This window comes from Oncorhynchus mykiss, chromosome 8, assembly GCF_013265735.2.
Source record: "Oncorhynchus mykiss isolate Arlee chromosome 8, USDA_OmykA_1.1, whole genome shotgun sequence".
Taxonomy (NCBI): domain Eukaryota; kingdom Metazoa; phylum Chordata; class Actinopteri; order Salmoniformes; family Salmonidae; genus Oncorhynchus; species Oncorhynchus mykiss.
Window position 1 is genome coordinate 62,049,105 of NC_048572.1, and position 14,917 is coordinate 62,064,021.

General features: G+C 42.1%; 1 protein-coding gene across 1 annotated transcript; it reads right to left on the reverse strand.

Moving 5' to 3' along the window:
- Positions 1-798: 798 nt before the first annotated feature.
- Positions 799-14,917, reverse strand: LOC110530302 (laminin subunit gamma-2). The gene is made up of 22 exons (XM_021613225.2): positions 14,622-14,917; positions 13,074-13,247; positions 12,749-12,869; positions 12,426-12,550; positions 12,202-12,333; positions 10,136-10,325; positions 7,828-7,940; positions 7,349-7,564; positions 6,906-7,082; positions 6,512-6,727; positions 6,228-6,364; positions 5,070-5,226; positions 4,609-4,814; positions 4,386-4,465; positions 4,157-4,294; positions 3,866-4,010; positions 3,260-3,406; positions 2,894-3,008; positions 2,291-2,487; positions 1,880-2,041; positions 1,626-1,725; positions 799-1,427 (listed from the first exon to the last, which is right to left on the reverse strand). The coding sequence occupies exons 1-22, from the start codon at positions 14,746-14,748 to the stop codon at positions 1,174-1,176; spliced, it is 3,429 nt and encodes a 1,142-aa protein (XP_021468900.2). The 5' UTR covers positions 14,749-14,917; the 3' UTR covers positions 799-1,173.

Consider the following 14,917-nt stretch of genomic DNA (forward strand, 5'->3'; position numbering starts at 1 on the left):
AGGAGGCTATAGAAAGGATGCAAGTAATGTTATTTTATAGACTAATCTATCTGCTAGTTTCATAGCTGATTACAAAACATACTATCAGTAGTACACTGTGTAAGATGCTCCAGACTCACAATACTGCTTCTTTATGTGTGCTCCAAATGTAATACTTTATGTACAAACTGAACTGGGTCCCAATATCCCTTCAAGTCGATGGTCTTTATTCATGCATCCCTTGAGTCTTTCTATCAAACACATCTCAGCAGGGTACGCCTTACATTCACAACATCAGTTACTTTGTGTTCTTCAAAGACTGGTTTAGATAAACTAGATGTGGTGGGAAATCTGATATGAAAAATAAGCATTGTCGTGGTCCTAGTTAATATGGACCGATTTTACTATACTATAGTCTTCGAGAAGGTTTCATAGAACCTGCGGCTTTAATTCGAGCTGAGTGGGTTTAGATGACTTAAAGATATAATATCAAGAGATATTTGATTTTATTCTGTCCATTGATTTATTTGGATAGGAGTCCTGAAAATGATTTTTGGGGGAATCCTATGTAATATGCGCTGGATTAGAAATTATTTCTATTTTCTCGTCTTCAACTGTGGACTGACACAATATAACATCTACTCTGAGTTTATTAATACCTCCATAATAAACCAAGTGTGTAACAATATATATTTTGTAGTTGCTTACATTGTTAGTAAGTCCCTCAGTTGAAGAGCAAAAGAAGGACACATGAAACACATTCATGTTAATTGAGATTCATTCAATTTGTTTGTGTTGCATTAAGTGGCACCAGGTTTGTATTGTTAAGAAATGAATAAATATTGCAGTTTATTTTACAGAATACAACAGAAAATACATTGTTTTCAACACTTACTAGATCACTGAAAATATTGCTTCTCTTGAGTCTGAAACTTCATATAATTTTTTTTTTTGCAGACAGTTATAAATACATTTAGTTTAACACACATTTTTCTCACACGTAAAAACACATAATACCATAACACATTCAGAGTTATTTTCCAAACAATTAGGCATCCCAAATGGCACCCCAAATGGAGCCCTTCTCCCTATATAGTGCACTACCTTTTGACCAGAGTCCTTTGGGCCCTTAAGCACTATATAGGAAATAGGGTGCCATTTGGGACGGAACATTAGATCTTTGAATAGGGGTGATTAAGGTTTCTCAATTGGTGGGGTGTTGAAGCAGCCCTTAGGGATGTTGGCGTGGATGTCCTCCAGGTTCCTGATGTCATCCAGGATCATATCAATATCTAGGTTGAGGCCAGACAACCTGGCCCTCTGGCCGGCCTCCTTCTCCTCCAGGTCCTGAAGCCGAGGCCGGAGCTGCTGGTTGACCTGGTCACGAGCACTGGAGATGGACTGCTCCAACTCACCGAGCCTCTCCTCGTCCACACTGCCTGGCTTACCTGTTAGGAAAGGAGAGGAGGGGGAAGGGTGTAGAGGAGAGGAGAAGACCAATGGTCAGCACCAACTTAAATCATAATGTCATAAATATGTGTTTTTATGACATTAATATGAAGATAGGACAGTGAGTGAAATTAGACAAAACACAAGTGGTTTTGTTTTGTTTGAGTTTGCTGATTGTAGTTGTTGGGGGAATTTACCGATCATGCTCAGGAGGTTATTGATGACCAGGAGTGTTTCTCCCACTGCATCTCTAGTGTGCTTGGCGTTGACGTAGGCACCCGTTCCTCCCATTAAAGCCTGAGGGAAAGAACATTACAAAGCATTATAAATATTACAGACCTTTCATTTGGAAAAATGTATTTATTTTAAGAACCATTTGTGTGTGCTGGAGTTGTGTACTGGAGTGTTTCACATAACATATCATATCTGAGGGCATCACACTAAAACGGACCTCTGCAGCTTTGTCTCTCTGTCCCTCAGCATTGGCCCTCTCCGCCGCCACTTTGGAAACAGTGGCTACCGCCTGGGTCTTCAGGTCCTGCACGTCCCCTTTCAGCTTGGTGGCGTCCTTCAGTAGATCAGCGGGAGCTACTGGTAAAGAGCCGGACATTCCCTGTGGACAACAAGAAACAGTCAAATGAGCTCATTTTGAAGTTTCCATGCAAGTATTTTGGTTGTGAATAGGTCATGTCTGGAATTGAATGGGCTCATGTGCATAAGTGACTCGAAACATTAACCTCATTGTTTTCCCAACAGACATTTTCCTTCTAGAGACTCGAGCTAAATGCACAAGCTGTGGATTAGCATATGAACCCCAGTTGGATATTCCCATTGAAAGGAAAGAGTCTGTTAGTTAGGGTACCTCCAGTCGAGAGACCACAGCTTCCAGCCTGCTGAATGTGCCCAGTGCATCATTGTAGTCATCAGACACATTGCCTATGATGAATAAGGTCTCTGAGTTGTTGCCAACAGCTTGCTGAATGGTGGCATTTATGCCAGGGAGTCTCTTTATGGCCTCGTCTGCCAAAGCCTTGTTCTTGCTGATCTGGCCGTCAAACCCTGTAGGATACAAGAGATTTAGACATAACGTTCTGGTAGGTTTATCTATAGTGTATCAGTATCGAGATATATTTTTTTGTTATACAGTTTTAAATATATTTGCTATGTTCTAGATACTACGCAATAATTATGTGCTTTTTAGATGAGAGAATCGCTGTATTCGGTGCAAAGGACACACAATAAAATGTTATTGATTAACTTACACCTGCTGTAACTGCCTGTAGTGCTGTTGAACGTCATTATTGATTCAACTGAGAAATATATAGCTCAGATATAATTACAGTTACTGTGTGTTTGTGCCTTTCTAATATGTGGGCCGGCCTTGTCATATAATATGCTGGTAGTTTATTCATGTTTCTACTGTGCTGTAGTTGGAATAAGACCTATTGAAATGTGAAAGTTATACCTCTAAGCATCTCCAGCGCATCATCCACCCCATCAATGTTGTCTGTGATGGCCTTCAGTGCCAGTTCTGTGTCAGCCTTCGCTGCATTCGCTCTAGCAAGGAGCTGGTAATATTCCTGTATGAGAGAAATACCAACAATCAACATTGTGCCAGTTATTACCATTTATAAGGGTCAGTGAAGTCATTAGCTAATTATACACTATTGAAATACTTCAGTTGGATAATCTATCAGTGAATTTCACACGTCGCAGGAAAGTATTTCTCAGAAACCTTTGAAGTTGGAATATGAGATATGATATATTACCAATCCTACACAGAACGTTTTCTGAAAGCTGATGAGTGAATAGTGAAAGGCCTCAAGTGTACCTGTTGAGCTGCCTTCCCCAGGGCCAGGAGGTCCTCTACTGCAGCCTTGTCCTCTTGGGTCTCCTCTTGTAGCGCCTGGTACTCTGTGAGGTTTTCCTCCACCTGTTCACTCAGGCCATCCAATTTAGCCGCCACACTGTCAATGTCCTTTTGCCAGAAAACAGGAGCTCATTCAGACTCAGCGCGTTGTGCAAGTGTAATTACATACGCACTAGATTCCTCACCAGTCAGGTTTTAATTAGATCTCCTCCCCCTCTTTGTATTTTTTGCTGACTCATGTCCTCGATTGTTAATTGCTTTGTTATGTTTACAGCAAGCTTTACAAACATGCCATGAGACAGGTTCAGTTGCCAATGGTTAGACACAATGATTTCATAATGTTCATAGTGAACGGTGTTGAAATTGAATGCTTTTTTCAGCTCTCTAGGACACAAGCACATTGTGGAGGAATCCTTCTCTCCCTCATTTCCAGGACGGAGACACTGTATATCTATCAATATTTGCCTATTATGATTTTTAAGATATCTCGGAAGACTTGACCTGAGAGCAGTCACCAAATAGAGACCAGAGAAAAGAACCTGCTGAGAGGCCTGTTCTGCTCAATACCTTCAGAGGACCAGGGATGTTCAGCTCCAGGGAGGCTATCTGCTCCAGGGTGTTAGCCGCCATCCTGCTCTCATCTTGGGCAGAGCTGCTTAGGCGAGTGGCCAGGCTCTCCATGGCCTTCACCTGGGCTGAGTTCTTATCATACCTGACCAGAGGAAAACCAAATATAACTAATATCAATATAACAACAACGGTTCATCGATGATGTTATTATGCAGAACATTACATGGCTGGTCTTAGAGGACATATCATCTACTGTATTTTCACAGGAGATTGACATGAGTTTCTTACTTGGTTTTGAGGTCACCGATAAGCTCTCTGATCTTGTTTTCCCCTGTCATGACAGTTCTCATGAGTGCCAGGGACTTCTCTGACTCTGCAAGAGCACTGTTTGCTGTCTTCTCCACTGTCGCCGCTTTGCTCTGATGTCTAATAAACAGTTACAACATAGAGTCATCCTTAGCACGACATGGGATTTTCCAGTCTGTATGAATGGGACATGGAGGGGTGCAGTACTCACTTTTCAGCCAGGCCTGTTGCTCTCTGAACCAGAGTAGAGAGGCTGTCAGTGTCTACTTCTGCATCACTTAAAGGGAATTCCTAACATCGGGGTGGAAGGTAAACACGAATGAAACAGATCACTAACCCGCATACATTGACATATTCATATCTCCTTACTCTCTCCTCATTTGATGACATCAGTGATAAAAAGTAGAATACCACTGTACTACTATATAACTCACAGCTTGTTTGATGTTGAGTCTGGCCTCTTCTAGTTTGCGCCGCACATCATGAATGAGTGTCTGGATATCAGAGACCTGTCGTTGGTACCTCTGGTCCTGCAGCTTTATGTTGTTGATGGTGTTGGAGATCACCTGGATGTCTCTGCCTTCACTCAGCTGGGTTGTACTGATGTCTGAGAGCCGGGCCTGTAAGTCTTTCTCTGATTCTATTCAATAGAACAAAACAAGACAAGTCACCAACATGAAATCTTTGCACTTCACATATAAACCGAAAGCTTCACAAACTGAATGTGAGATGCATTCGGGTGTGACAGAGACACAGTGCGTGGACGGTGCTTCACCATGTTTCAGAAGCCTGGTAACCATCCTGAATGGTATTGGCATATGTTGACAAATTAGAAAATGACTGATCCTCTGATCCTTTAAGTATCAAGGATGAATAACTATTATAAAAGACTTACCAGAGAGTGTCTGTGCATTTCTCTGCAGGTCTGTGACTATGTCCTCTGCTGCACTGATGGCTCTCTCCATCTGGGCGTCATTCACTGGGAGACTGCCACTCTCCGTACCCGTAAACAGAGTTTCTATCTCCCGCAGTTTACGAGTGTACCCCTCCACCTGTGACACATGACCCAAGGGGATAGGAAAGCTTAAATAGAGCTTATGAAAGGTTATTCTCTGGTGATAGATGAAAAGATAGCTGGCTGAAGGCCAGCACTCACACAATATTTTGGTCTAGATTGGCGAGATTAATTAAAGGTTAACAAAAACCTTACCTCTGCAATACTTTACTGTAGGCCGACATAGTACATTCAGAATATGTAATTGGAGGCAAAGTGTGAGATGGAGCAGTAGATTCAAACCCTCAAAGGTATTCATTATGAAAGAGAAGTCATTTCTTAGGTTAACTGTTGTGCTTCAATACTTCAACTTCAACTCCTCCTTTCAATTCCTCCTCCCACACTACAGCCTGAGGGGAGGGAGCACCCCAAATGTCACCCTGTTCCCTATTTAGTGCACTACTTTTGACAAGGACCCTTGGGTTCTGGTGGACATTAGTGCACTATACAGTATATGGAATTGGGTGCCATTCATCTTAGTTCACAGGATGCGTAGGCAATGCCAGAGAGAACACACCCCACACAAATATTCCATTTACCTGTCAAGTACTTTCCCCTCCCAGGTAGAGGCAGTATATTTACTGAGAGGACCTGATGAAGAAATGTTCTTGCAAAAATACTAAATCACAGCTTGTATGAAGACACTCTAAACCTCTTCCTCTCATAACAAAATCCTTGTACAGCTATTCTTTCATTCTTTCCCACTAAGCTTTAAGGATGTTGAATCAGCGACAAGGTGAGCACAGTGAAGCCAGAACAAATGCCACAGCCAGTAGCCTTATTTCTGGTCCAGTTATTGTGTCCGCATCTCAAAAGGAATCCTATTCCCTATACAGTATAGCCTAGTGTACTACTTTTGATCAAGGTCTGTATGTAGGGAATAGGGTGCCATTTGGGATGCATACTGTGCTGCCGTTTAATAATTGGAGAGAGCAAAATGACATGTTGGACCTGAATGGAAAAAGAAGACATTGATCAAATAATCCCAGTGGATTTTACCTTGGTCTTGACAGGGTTGAAGCAGGAGGGACACGCAGAACGCTGGCACTTCAGACCCTCAAAGCCTTCTCTGCATGAACACTGGCCCTGGTCACCGCATTTGTTGTACAGAGAACCCTGGGAATTGCAGCCACAAGCTAGAACGCAAAAGGAAAAACAGTTGTTAAAATGTATACAAAATTACAGACAATATTTGACTGTTAGAATCTAAAGGAGGAGCTATGTGCCTCGTGTCTACGTGTGAAAGAGCTGGATATGGGGAGCAAACAAGGTGCTGTCCGTACGTTTGCATGCCTCTGATGGCATGCTGTGGTGATATCCATCCAGACAGCTCTCACAGAAGAAGCCAGTGGTATGATTCAGACATTTCAAGCACTCCCCTGTCTGCGGGTCACAGCTACTGACACCGTTGCACTGGCAGCGCCGACAAGGCCTCTGGCTGCCATTTTCCCCCAAGGGATTGCCATAGAAACCATCCTGGCAGGTGTCGCAAAGTGAGCCTATTGAGAGTGAGGAAGAGGTACAATATGAAATATCAAATATGCAAATAGCTGACATTGAATGATGAATGCCCTAGTACTCTATCCCATCTAACAGCCATGGTCTGTGACTTTGTCCCAAATGGCATCCTATTCCCTATATAGTGCACTACTTTGACGATTTGTGACAGTGACTCACCGGTGGTGCCAGGTGGACAGAGGTCACACTTGACCTTCACGGTTCCTGGGCTCACAGAGCAGGCAGCTCCATTGGGACAGGGACATTTCAGACAGGACCGTGGCTGGGCAGGGTCATTATAATACCCCAGCTGGCAGGTCTGGCGACCAGGGGTCTCATCTGCAGAGTAGCAATCTCCTGTGGAACGGCACAACACAAAATCAGACACACACACACACACACACTTTCAACAAGACATGATTTGTCCTGCATTACATTATTTTCATTTTATATGAACATTGTATTTCAAGCATTGATTTGAACTTCTATCCAGGGAATGGCATATTGCAAAAGGAGGTTTGTCCTGATGAAAATCAACCAAATCTCATCATTAATAGCGACAATACAAAATATATTAACACAAACATACAGTAACACTTGGACAAAGTTAAAACGTCACCAACCTGTTTCAGAGTCACAGCTTCCTCCTCTACAGCTGCAGGGCTCACAGGAACTGTATGGACCTTTGCTCTGAGAACTTCTCTTATACCCTGACGTACACCTCTCACAGAACTGTCCCTCGTATCCCACTGGGCAGTTACAGTTCTGGACCCAGGCAGCAGGGGTACCGGCCCCCTGACGTGCAGACTCCATACGTACATTGTCAAGGTAACCGCGCCCTGCAAAGGACAATAAGGTATTGAGCTTTATTGAGGGATTGACAAGAGATGAAGAGAAGGCAATGTGTTGAGGATGTGTACCAGTGTCATTTTTGACAATTGATTTAGAAAGATGACATAATAAAAATACAAATACTGAAATAAACTCGATATAAAACTGTTCCAAAAGCACTTATTTACGACCAAGGAATGACTCTAAGGATCTGTTTAAGCAAAACAGTAACCAATCTCATAGTCTGTGTCATACAAAAATAAACACTTACCATTTTCCCCAAATGTCCCACGGATTTTGATGGCAGTCAGATTCTGGAGGAGTTTTTGAAACTGGAAAGATGACAGGAGGGGCCTCCATTTACTGCTCCGTTGCTCATCCAGTCTGAGAATGAAAGACACAGCATGCAATGTTTACACCACCATGTCCTTACTACTGTAGTTATTGCTGTAATTACATTGTAGCTATTGTAATTATTCATCGTTACACTGTATATTTTGCTTATGAGAATAAATATGGAAACATGTATTTTGATGGAAGCAAAAACCAGTGGTGTTACTGTATTAGGCTACTATTATGGTCACGATGGTGCAGTTTGTTGTGAGACAGGATTGGATTTGACCAATTAGAGATAAGCTGCTTGGCAACCAGCCATTTCCCCTTAATTGTAATCCATTTGAATCAGACAAGCAGATGACCCTCTGGCTTACTAGCTGTTATCAAGCTTTTACATTCAATCAGTGTGAGGAAAACATTGACCCCTTCACACTCCACATTCACAATGTGAAATGGTCTATAATGTGTTTCTCGATTGTTATCTTTGGCATCCATCTCACTATTCACACCTGCATACCTATCTCCTGCAGATCAAATTATGTTTGTATCTGCCCTGAGATGGACTGCTTCCTATCAGTCGATACACTTGGTACCTCCATAGCTGTGTGTTGTACACAACTTGACTTTTTTTCACATTTTGTTCAGTTACATTTTGAGTGTCACTGATCTACACATATTAGCCCATAATGTTAAAGTGGATTTTTTTTTATTTTTTATGTTTATCAATTAATTTAAAAAAATCAACAGCTGAAATGTCTTCAGTCAATAAGTATTCAATGCTTTTGTTATGGCAAGCCTAAATAAGTGCAGGAGTAAGAATATGCTTAACAGGTCACATAATAAGATGCATTGACTCGGCTTGTGTGCGTTAATACTGTAGTGTTTAACATGCTTTTTAAAGGACTACCTCATCTCTGTATCCCACACACACATTTAACTGTAACGTCCGTAAGTCAAGCAGTGAATTTCAAGCACAGATTCAACCACAAAGACCACTGAGTTTTTCCTATGGTTTGCAAAGAAGGGCACCTAGTTGGATAAAACAAAAAAAGCAGACATTGAATATACCTTTGAGCATGAATGATGCAGTTATTAACTTTACACTTTGGATGGTGTATCAATGCACACAGTCACTAAGCAGATACAGGTGCCCTTCCTAAATCAGTTGTCGGAGAGGAAGGAAGCTGCTCAGTGATTTCACCATGAGGCCAATGGTGATTTTTAAAAGAGTTACAGTTTAATGGCTGTGATAGGAGAAAACTGAGGATGGATTAACAACATTGTAGTTACTCCACAATACTAATCTAATTGACAGAGTGAAAAGAAGGAAGCCTGTACAAAATTAAAATATTCCAAAACCTGCGTCCTGTTTGCAATAAGGTGCTAAAGTAATACTGCAAAAAATGCGGCAAAGAAATTAACTTTTTTGTCCTGAAAATAAAGCGTTATATTTGGGGCAAATCCAACACAACATATCACGGAGTACCACTCACCACCACTTCATATTTTCAAGAATGGTGGTGGCTGTATCATGTATTGGGTATGCTTGTCATCAGCAAGGGATAGAGAGTTTTTGTTTGATAAAAATAAACAGAAAAGAGCTATGTACAGGCAAAATCCTAGAGGAAAACCTGGTTCAGACACTGGGAGACAAATTCACCTTTCAGCAGGACAATAACCTAAAACACAAGACCAAATATACACTGGAGTTGCTTGCCAAGATGACATTGAATGTTCCTGAGTGGCGTAGGTACAGTTTTGACTTAAATCAGCTTGAAAATCTATGGCAAGACTTGAAAATGGCTGTCTAGCCATGATCAACAACCAACTTGACAGAGCTTGACAAATTTTTTAAAGAATAATGTGCAAATATTGTACAGTTCAGGTGTTAAATCTCTTAGAGACTTTCCCAGACTCACAGCTGTAATCGCTGCCAAAGGTGATTGTAACATGTATTGACTCAGGGGCTTGAATACTTATCTAATCAAGATATATTAGTGTTTAATTTTCCATGAATTCCAAAAAAAAAAAAAAAAAAAAAAAGAGAGTATTTTGCTTAGATCGTTGGGCAAAACAAATGATAATTCAATCCATCTTAAATCCCACTTTGTAACACAACAAAATGTGAAAAAAAAGTGAAGGGATGGTGAATACTTTCTGAAGGAACTATTCATAACTTCACGTGTTGCTTAATGCTAGTATCAGGCTTATCTGTCTACTCCAATGCTCTGCCTGATTCCTACCTGAATGTGTAGGTGATCTTCTGTCCACAGGGGACGATGGTCCTCAGGTCTCCCAGGGAAGCTGCCACTCTCAGCCCAGATCCCTCCAGCACCACATCGGCCGTGGACGGGTGGCGAACCCCTCGGTCCAGCCTCAGGGAGAAGGATATGTTCTGACCGTAGCTCAGCTCCTGGTTGCCCAGGTAAGAGTCTAGCCATCACAAAATAGAACAAGATCAAGATAATTTTAGAAACATAATAATTGATGAATGGGGACTTAAAACCCATTACAGTCCATGCCCTGTCTAAGCTAGAGGGGGACCATTTAGCTATTTGATTTAGAATTTTAAGACTGCATCTGATTAAACATGTTATTTGGCTTTACTGCTATTAGCACATACAAACGCATTGAACGACAGATTCACTACATGGAACAGATTGTGTCCCCCCCCCCCCCCTTTTTTTAGCAAAACCGAGAACACCATCATGTTCACGGGAGTCTCATCTTTCCATACAAGGGTCATAATAGTTTTTAGGCAGAACCGTTCTAACGTTACAGATGATTTTGTGAGCAGACACATTTTTGGGATGTCTCATGGTCTGACAAACATAGCTCTAGCTCTGTCATCTTTCACCGCAGATGCAGAAGTACGACATTGGTGGATGCGGTGAATTGAGACACATGCAATGCAAAAAATATATATCTCTAGCTTAAATTGACAGATTCTTATGGGGATTTTGAATTATGCTAATTTGTATTATGCTAATTTTCCGTGGGGGCGCAGACATCGACTCTAGGGGGTTATCATTGTGGAAGCATGTGATGTAACATATACACTACATTAATTCCAAAATCTTTAATATGGAGTTGGTCCCCCCCTTAGCTGGAATAACAGCCTCTACTCTTCTGGGAAGGCTTTCCACTAGATGTTGGAACATTGCTGTGGGGACTTGCTTTCATTCAGCCACAAGAGCAAAAGTGAGGTTGGGCACTGATGTTGGGCGATTAGGTCTGGTTTGCAGTCGGCGTTCCAATTTATCCCAAAGGTGTTTGATGGGGTTGAGGACTCTGTGCAGGCCAGACAAGTTCTTCAACACCGATCTCGACAAACCATTTCTGTATGGACCTCGCTCTGTGCACGGGGGCAATATCATGCTGAAACACGAATGGGCCTTCTTCAAATTGTTGCCACAAAGTTGGAAGCACAGAAACGTCTAAAATGTAATTGTATGCTGTAGTGTTAAGATTTCCCTTCACTGGAACTAAGGGGCCTAGCCCAAACCATGAAAAACAGCCCGAGACTATTATTCCTCATCCACCAAACTTTACATTTGGCAATATGCATTGGGGCAGGTAGCGTTCTCCTGGCATGCGCCAAACCCAGATTTGTCCGTCGGACTGTCAGATGATGAAGCGGGATTCATCACTCCAGAGAACGCATTTCCACTGTTCCAGTGTCCAATGGTGGCGAGCACCACTCCAGCCGACGCTTGGCATTGCGCATGGTGATCTTAGGCTTGAGCGCGGCTGCTCGGCCATGGAAACCTATTTCATTAAGCAACCTGACGAACAGTTATTGTGCTGACATTGCATCCAGAGGCACTTTGCTTCCAGAGGCAGTTCAGAACTCGGTAGGGAGTGTTGCAGCCGAGGACAGAAGATGGCGGTTCCTATTTGTGAGCTTGTGTTCTACCACTTCGCAGCTGAGTTGTTGTTGCGCCTAGACTTTTCCACTTCACAATATCAGCACATAGTTGCCTAGGGTGGCTCTAGCATGGCAGAAATTTGCCTAATTGACTTGTTGGAAAGGCCATGTTGAAAGTCACTGAGCTCTTTCAGTAATGTCATTCTACTGCCAATTTTTGTCTATGGAGATTGCATGGCTGTGTGCTCGATTCTATACACCTATCAGCAACAGGTGTGGCTGAAATAGCCGAATCCACTCATTTGAGCGGGTGTCCACATACTTTGTATATATATTTTTGTTATATTTTTGTTGGAACGAAAGGTCGTTTCTCCAAAAATAAGAGGGTACAGAAGTCAGGACTAAGAGCTGAAAGCAGGGAGCAGGGAAAGCAGCACTCACCAGGGGCATAGAGGTAAGCAGGCATGATGTCTTTGGAGATGACCTCAACGTCTTTGTGAGTGGGGGACCAGCGGAAGTGGACTTGGGATGGGGTCACACCATGAGCTGTGGCCGCTCGCCAACCCTCAGGCCCTGAAAAACAGAAGATTCACACCCATTTAAATAACTTAAAATTAAATATATTTCAGGTGTTTATTTTATGTTCTGATCAAGAGTTAACTTACCATTGTCGAATGTTGAGGTGATTGTGTGGACTGAGTAGCCCTTTGCTGGGGAGCACTGGGTCGAGTGTCCATAGCAAAAGCAAGGTAGAGATTGAGCGGTCACTGAGTTGTCAGTGAGCTGACCACTGCATAAGAAAAACATGAACACACATTTGAATTAGTCAATAATTAGTCCATCTTTATTCTAAAATTCAATAATGAAAGGCAAGGCAATACAGCAAATCCTTTTGTAGTCCTCTCAGTCCTTTCATTTTATGCCCCTATAATTCCATTCTTGTACTTACCAAACAGTACAATGTAAGGAAATGTAAAATGTATTTTACCTGTTAGCACAGCCATTTGAGCTGATAGGTGTTCCATCGGGGCATCGGTCACATTTATCCCCTTGTGCTCCCACTCTACAGCTGCAATGTCCTCTACTGTCACAGTGTGATCCTACAGAACCTGGAAGAAACCACATAGACACAAAACATCAGGTGCCGTATTCATAAAGAGTCTCAGAGTAGGAGTGCCGAACTAGGATCTGTTCCATGTAATCTTACTCATTATGATCGAAAAGGCTAAACTGTTCCTAGATCAGCAGACACTTTTGAACATGGGCCCAGGTATTGTTATCATTCCATGTTCCCTCCTGTTCTGTTCACTCACCGATTCGGCTGCAGTTACAAGGCAGACACCTGTTTCCTGCCCTCTGGTGGTGGAACCCCTCCTTGCACCTCTCACAATGCCTTCCCTCAGTGTTGTCTTGGCAGTCCACACAATGGAGGCCCCCAGAGTCAGGCAGGCAATAACGTGACTTTCCATTGCATTTACAGATGTCTGCTACAGGGGTGACATACACATTGTTCGGAAATTTGTGAGCACTGTGTATAGAATCATAAAAACAATCATTTGAGAATATTTATCAGCCTGTGGTATAAGCAGTTCCCCCTTCATAAAGTCTCTTGAACACTGTGAAGAGTTAGCTATTGCACTTTGACAGTCACATAAAATGGGGAATTGTATTATTATGTAGGCCACCATCTTAATACAATCTAAGGAGGGGTTGGCAGTAGCACAGCCTCAGTCTTTTCTCACAGTAATGTAAACTACTGTCAGAGGCCCAGATCTCATAAAATCTTATTCCCAAGTGATGAGAAATGAGAGATTCTCACAATAATATTAATTACTCCCACTGTGGCCAACAGCATGTTTGCAATCAAGCAAATGTCTGTTTGTTTGATACGGTAATGGTTTTTATCATCATAGCAAACCCATACTGCCACAAATATTTGACAACCATGCTCCCGAGCATAAGCTATCCTGAAGATATCAAGTTCTCATTTCACACACTAAATTATAACTTTGAGGAGTTCCTGTGGTAATGACAGGCTGCTGCATGTAGCTGTTTTTGTCGTTTGGGTAATATAGAAAGGTACACAGAGCTCAGAACCTAAAGTCGTCATGCCCTAAGAGGAGATAGACTTTACCCATTACCACATGAGTCATTGCCTGCATCCCAAATGGCACCCTATTCCGATTTAGTGCACTACTATTGGGCAGGGCCCATAGTAGTGCACAACATAGGGAATAGGATGCCTTTAGGAACAGAGTCATCAGCAGTGCAGTGATTCAGTGCCTCCAGGTCGATATGGTTGCCCAAAGGATTAACAACACTCAGCTCAGCAGCTCCAGGACTTAATACCTATATCTGCCCCACCTTATCACCTCACCACAGAGTAAGTAACACCAGAAAGTGTTGATGATTTACTCTCTTCGCCGAGAGTACCACAAATAAACATATCCACTTTCACATAAAGATCTACTGTGAGAGCTTCATAGACTATATAGGCTCTGTAGTATTATCATGTTTCTTATATACACAAACCCCTTTCTCCTAAATGTTTACCTGTATTAAATATCATTAGAGGAAATGTGCCATTTTGATATCTACTGCTATAGTTACGGAGGCAGAATATACAAATACAGGTATATAGGAATACAACAAATGCTGCAGGTAGGCCAATTAGCTACAATAGTGTTTTGTAGGGTACCTCCTATCGTCTGAGTCTGAAAGAAGTCAAATCATTCTAAATGCATGTTCCCAACTTGAAAGCAACAACCTATTTAAGGATTTTTTTTTTTTTTTTTACAATTCAATATTACATTATTCAAAGCCAGCAGAGAGGAAAGATAAAAAAAGTAGTAAACACTCACATCCTCCATAGCTGTAGGTTCCTTGGACAGACAACCAGGTACAAAGAGAAAGTCCACACAGAAATATCCAACTGCTCTTCATGTTCGCAGAAACTCTAATAGGAATTAAGTACATCAATAGTCTCATATAAGTAGAATCAAACTAATGGGCTTATCAGGCCGGCTACACCTGATGCTTCTGCCCAAGACACCCAGGTGAGCTTCTTTTAACACCTCCCCTGTGGCAGGCTGTGACACGTCGGGCACAGTCTCTCAGCTGGAAGGTTACTCACTTGTGATTCAGAGCCAACACACTG

Coding starts and splice junctions, on each gene's coding strand:
- LOC110530302 (XM_021613225.2), bottom strand. CDS start 14,748: ATGAGACTATTGATGTACTTAATTCCTATTAGAGTTTCTGCGAACATG. Junction 12,334..12,425: donor CACCTCAACATTCGACAATG/GTAAGTTAACTC, acceptor TCTGTTTTTCAG/GGCCTGAGGGTTGGCGAGCG. Junction 4,295..4,385: donor GCAACAGGCCTGGCTGAAAA/GTGAGTACTGCA, acceptor ACTGTTTATTAG/ACATCAGAGCAAAGCGGCGA.